Genomic DNA, 4,108 nt, shown 5'->3' with positions numbered 1-4,108 from the left:
TCAAATTAGTCTCATTTAATTAATATTTTAAACCACCCAATTAAACCCCCATTTTAAATTATTTTTAAATTCCAATTAAACCCAAAATATTTACTTTTTATCCAAATTTTATTTAAAACCATAAAATTAATTTTTCTAAAAATATTTTTATTTTTTGGAATATTATTTACCCATTTTAGATGAAATTAAGCTAACTAAGTAAGAATATAAATTGCTAATTAACTTGATTAATTCCCAAAATTTTCATTCGGAAACTGGTAAATTTACCCAAAACTACTAGACCTATTTTCGGGGCCTTACAACTCTCCCCCTGTTAAAAGAAATTTTGTCCTCAAAATTTACCTAAATCGAATAGGTACAAATAGTAACGCTTCATGATATCTTCTGACTTCCAAGTCGCTTCCTTAGTCTTATGGTTGTGCCATAAAACTTTCACCAATGGAACCGTCTTATTGCATAGCACCTTAACCTGATGGTCTAAGCTCGCAATCAGTTCCTCCTCATACAAAAGGTCAGATTGATCCTCAATCTCCTCAATAGGAACAACATGAGAAGGATTCGGTCTATACTTCCATAACATGGAAACATGGAAGACATTGTGAATGTGCTCAAGCTCAGGCGGCAACAAAAGACGATAAGCAACCGGTCCAATCTGCTCAATAACCTTGTAAGGGCCAATGAGCCTTTGACTGAGCTTACCCTTCCTCCCGAACCTTAAAACCTTCTTCTAAAGTGAAACCTTCAAAAACACCTTATCACCAACCTAATACTCAATATTTTAACAAGTCAGCATAAGATTTATGCCTATCTGAAGTAGCCTTTAACCGCTCACAAATAAGTTTCTCCGTGACATCTCGATTTAGACCCTAGTCAAAATAGTGGTTTCGGGACCATAAATCCGAGTCAAAAAAATATTTAAATACTATTTTCTGTATTTACAGTATGTGGTTAAGCATGTGTGAAAGTTTCGTATAAAAATTTAATCGTTTGTGTGCTCAATTTGATAAAAGGACTTAATCACATAAAATGTAAAAGTTGCTTGCCACATGTTAAGTGCGCCTATTTGCTATGTCTTTTTAAATGAAAGGCCTTTATGTTGCAATTAGACCATTGAACTTATGAGTGGACATTAATTGTAACGCCCCGAATTTTGGGCCTAGATGAAATGCGCTTTGGGTCTCATAAAATTTTTAATTCAGAAAACTCGCAAATCAATGATGAGTGCTAGAAGAGGTGCGAGAGGCCATGGCCGAGGCTACGGAGGTGTTAGGGCTAAATCGTCGGTATCAGGCCGTATGCCTGATGTTGGAGTAGAAGAGGCTCCGGCCTCACCTGTGGCTGGGAAAGATGCATTGTTGCAGGCAATGCTGAGAATTTTGGAAAGGGTCGCTGGGCCCAATAATGGTAGCGAAAATTGGGGGTCCATTCCGGAGCGACTTTGATCGAACGGTCTGAGATCTTTAAGGGCGTGGCTGGCGTGGCTCCTAACATGGCTGAATATTGGTTGAAGGCCACTGAGAGAATAATGAAGGATTTGGACTACTCACCGAAACAAAAGCCGAAAGTTTGGCTACAGTAGTCTTGTGAGTGTGCAAACACTCGTAAGGGGGAGACCAATAGGTTGCCTGAGACCCACGGGCTATTCCATGGACTTAGGTTGTGATTTGGCCATACGGGCCAGAATGGGCCTGATGGGCTGTCAGGCCCATAATAGGCAAAAACTGAATATTGATGCTATGTGATAGGAATTTGTATGTGAGCATGAGTATGAATGTAACTGGGCCTAACGGGCCATATAAATGTGATTTGGGCCTAATGGGCATATGAATATGATTGGGCTTCATGGGCCAGATACAAGTATGTGAATTTTTTTGGGTGTTGTAAGGGGTTTTGGGCCTAGTATATGATAACTTCATAAGACTTAATTAATATATTGTGACCGTGGATAAGTCAAAGGGTTAAGGTGTGGCAACGGTTATATGCATGTCTAGGACTGGATCTACAAAGAGCTTGGTACTTAACCGGTCTTAATGACCCACCTCCTCTTCTCTGGAATCCTACCTGGTGTATAGTATTCGTTCATCTTAGCTCGCGGGACTTGTTAACGGGTCCAGGTAAGTGAAAACCATAATTAAGGAAAAATTACCAAAATGCCCCTAAGGGCGAAAATGACCAAAATACCCCTAGGTGTTGAATGTAAGTTTTATGGTTGAGACATGCATACATATGATGTTCTGCTTAGGTTGCATATGGGGTGGGAACTATGGAACGGAGGAAGTATATGAGGATTTCATGGTTGCCTGACAATCGTGGATCCACCAACGGCTTTTAAAGCCCAATATGTAAATGAATGTAGTTCCACAATCGGGCTACCATTGGTATGTGGGCTGGGTGGGTCGATATTTATATCCCTACATAGTGTGACGGGGGACAGAGCTGGTGTGTAGCGGATGGATTATCGGGATGGGATTGCATTGCATGTTTGATGTATGATGATTTTTGAATGCTTGCTTTTCGTCAAGGGTTGTACACACTGAGTTTGCGAAAACTCACCCCCTCTTTTATTTTATTTTCAGGTGATGCTCAATAGAAGGTTCGATGTTTGGAGGAACTCTGGGTGGCCCGCTAGCAAGATAATTTGGACTTGTTTTCTTTCTAAAGCATATAAGTTTCTATGTTATTAAGTACTTTTCAAATCAGATTGTAATAAGGCTTCCATTTTATTATTATTTGGATTATTATTTTTATGTGATGTAATTATAAGTAGTTGAACATGGTTTCATAAACTATAGTATGTATTTTCTACGTTTTCACAACTAAAATTTAAAAAGTGACATATTGTCATCAAATCCTATGTTTTGAACAAGTGATTGAAAAGAGTTTTTTTTTAATTAGGATTTTCTTTTATTTTAAGAAGGGTTTTCAATTAAACACGGTTTTCGCTAAAACACTTCAATGTGACACGTCGAATTTAGCCTTAATGTCTGGGCCGGGTTTGGGTATTACATTTAGTGGTATCAAAGCCTGGTTGCAAAACTCGGGCTATGAATCGGGCCTTACTACTTGGTTTCTTTTTTTGTTTTTTTAAAAAAATATTTTTGATTGAATCACAATGTTTTGGAAAAAGGGATGCCTTGCTGAGCGGCACACTGAGTCTCCGACGTCGAACCAAGTAAGTTTTCTATTCTTAAGCTTGTTTGAATTATTATACAGTAGATAGTTAGAGTGCTAATTTAGATGATTTTTTTAGAGTGGAACTAAAGCCCGTAGGATCTTGGAACTGTAAAGGATTTTCGAAAACAATCTACTCTTTAATTACTTTTATAAGACATCGGTGTAATTATGAAACTAACTATGACTTCATAAATTTTTTTTTCTTTTTGTGCTTAATAATTTCGGTTAAGTGTTAATTACGCAAAGGTAGGTCTTGGTCAAGGTTTGAGTTTGAGTTAAGGAGGAGAAGAAATTATAATTTAATTATTAAAAGAATCAGGGTTGGCAAGTAGTTGGACTTTTAAATAAAGATAGGGAAAATAGCATCAAAAGGCCTTATAGAAGAGTGGCTTAGTGACGCCACTTAGAGTGTAGGGAGGTGGCGTTAATAGCTAGCAAGGAGGTCCAAGGTTCTAATCCTAGTTTAATGTTTTTAGATATTTAATTTTGGCCTTCTAGAAGGATGGAAGCGGCATGAAGATGGACTCCAAGAAGAGTGTTCAGAAGAGAAAATTAAGGAAAGGATCAAGGGGTTATTAGGGAGAAAAACGAGGAGATGAGAAGGGAGAAGTGATGGAGCCCAATGGGGAATTAGGCATGGGCGAATTCAGCTATAAGGCTTATAAATAGGGGCCAAATGCTAGGGTATGAAGCTAATGCCGAATTTCCTTCACCCTATTACCAGAAACTCTTTTCTCTAAAAGCCGAAAACCCTCTGCCTTTATTTTCTTTTTCTTCTTCCTTGTGTCGAATTCTATTCTTCCTCTACCTCATTGCTGACTTTCCTTTCTTTTTCCTTGGAGCCGAATAACCCTCTTTTTCTATACAAAATCATAAAGGGTCGAACCTCTTTAGCCGAATACCCTTGGTGCAATCACTACTCCTTCTACTTCGG

The 4,108-nt window shown here is 38.2% G+C and overlaps 1 protein-coding gene across 1 annotated transcript; it reads right to left on the bottom strand.

Annotated features, from left to right (window-relative positions):
- Positions 1-331: 331 nt before the first annotated feature.
- On the bottom strand, positions 332-853 carry LOC108462056 (uncharacterized). The gene is made up of 2 exons (XM_017762056.1): positions 833-853; positions 332-727 (listed from the first exon to the last, which is right to left on the bottom strand). Exons 1-2 carry the CDS (start codon positions 851-853, stop codon positions 332-334), a joined length of 417 nt encoding a protein of 138 aa, XP_017617545.1.
- Positions 854-4,108: the final 3,255 nt, after the last annotated feature.

Source organism: Gossypium arboreum, chromosome 8, assembly GCF_025698485.1.
Source record: "Gossypium arboreum isolate Shixiya-1 chromosome 8, ASM2569848v2, whole genome shotgun sequence".
In the NCBI taxonomy this organism is placed as follows: domain Eukaryota; kingdom Viridiplantae; phylum Streptophyta; class Magnoliopsida; order Malvales; family Malvaceae; genus Gossypium; species Gossypium arboreum.
Note: the sequence above shows the minus strand (reverse complement) of the source record. Positions and strands in the feature narration are given on the sequence as shown.

Excerpts from the sequence above, each read along its gene's own strand:
- LOC108462056 (XM_017762056.1), bottom strand. The coding sequence starts at position 853 with ATGTCACGGAGAAACTTATTT. Across the intron at positions 728-832 it reads TGTCACGGAGAAACTTATTT|AAGAAGGTTTTAAGGTTCGG; the intron begins GTGAGCGGTTAA and ends GTTTCACTTTAG.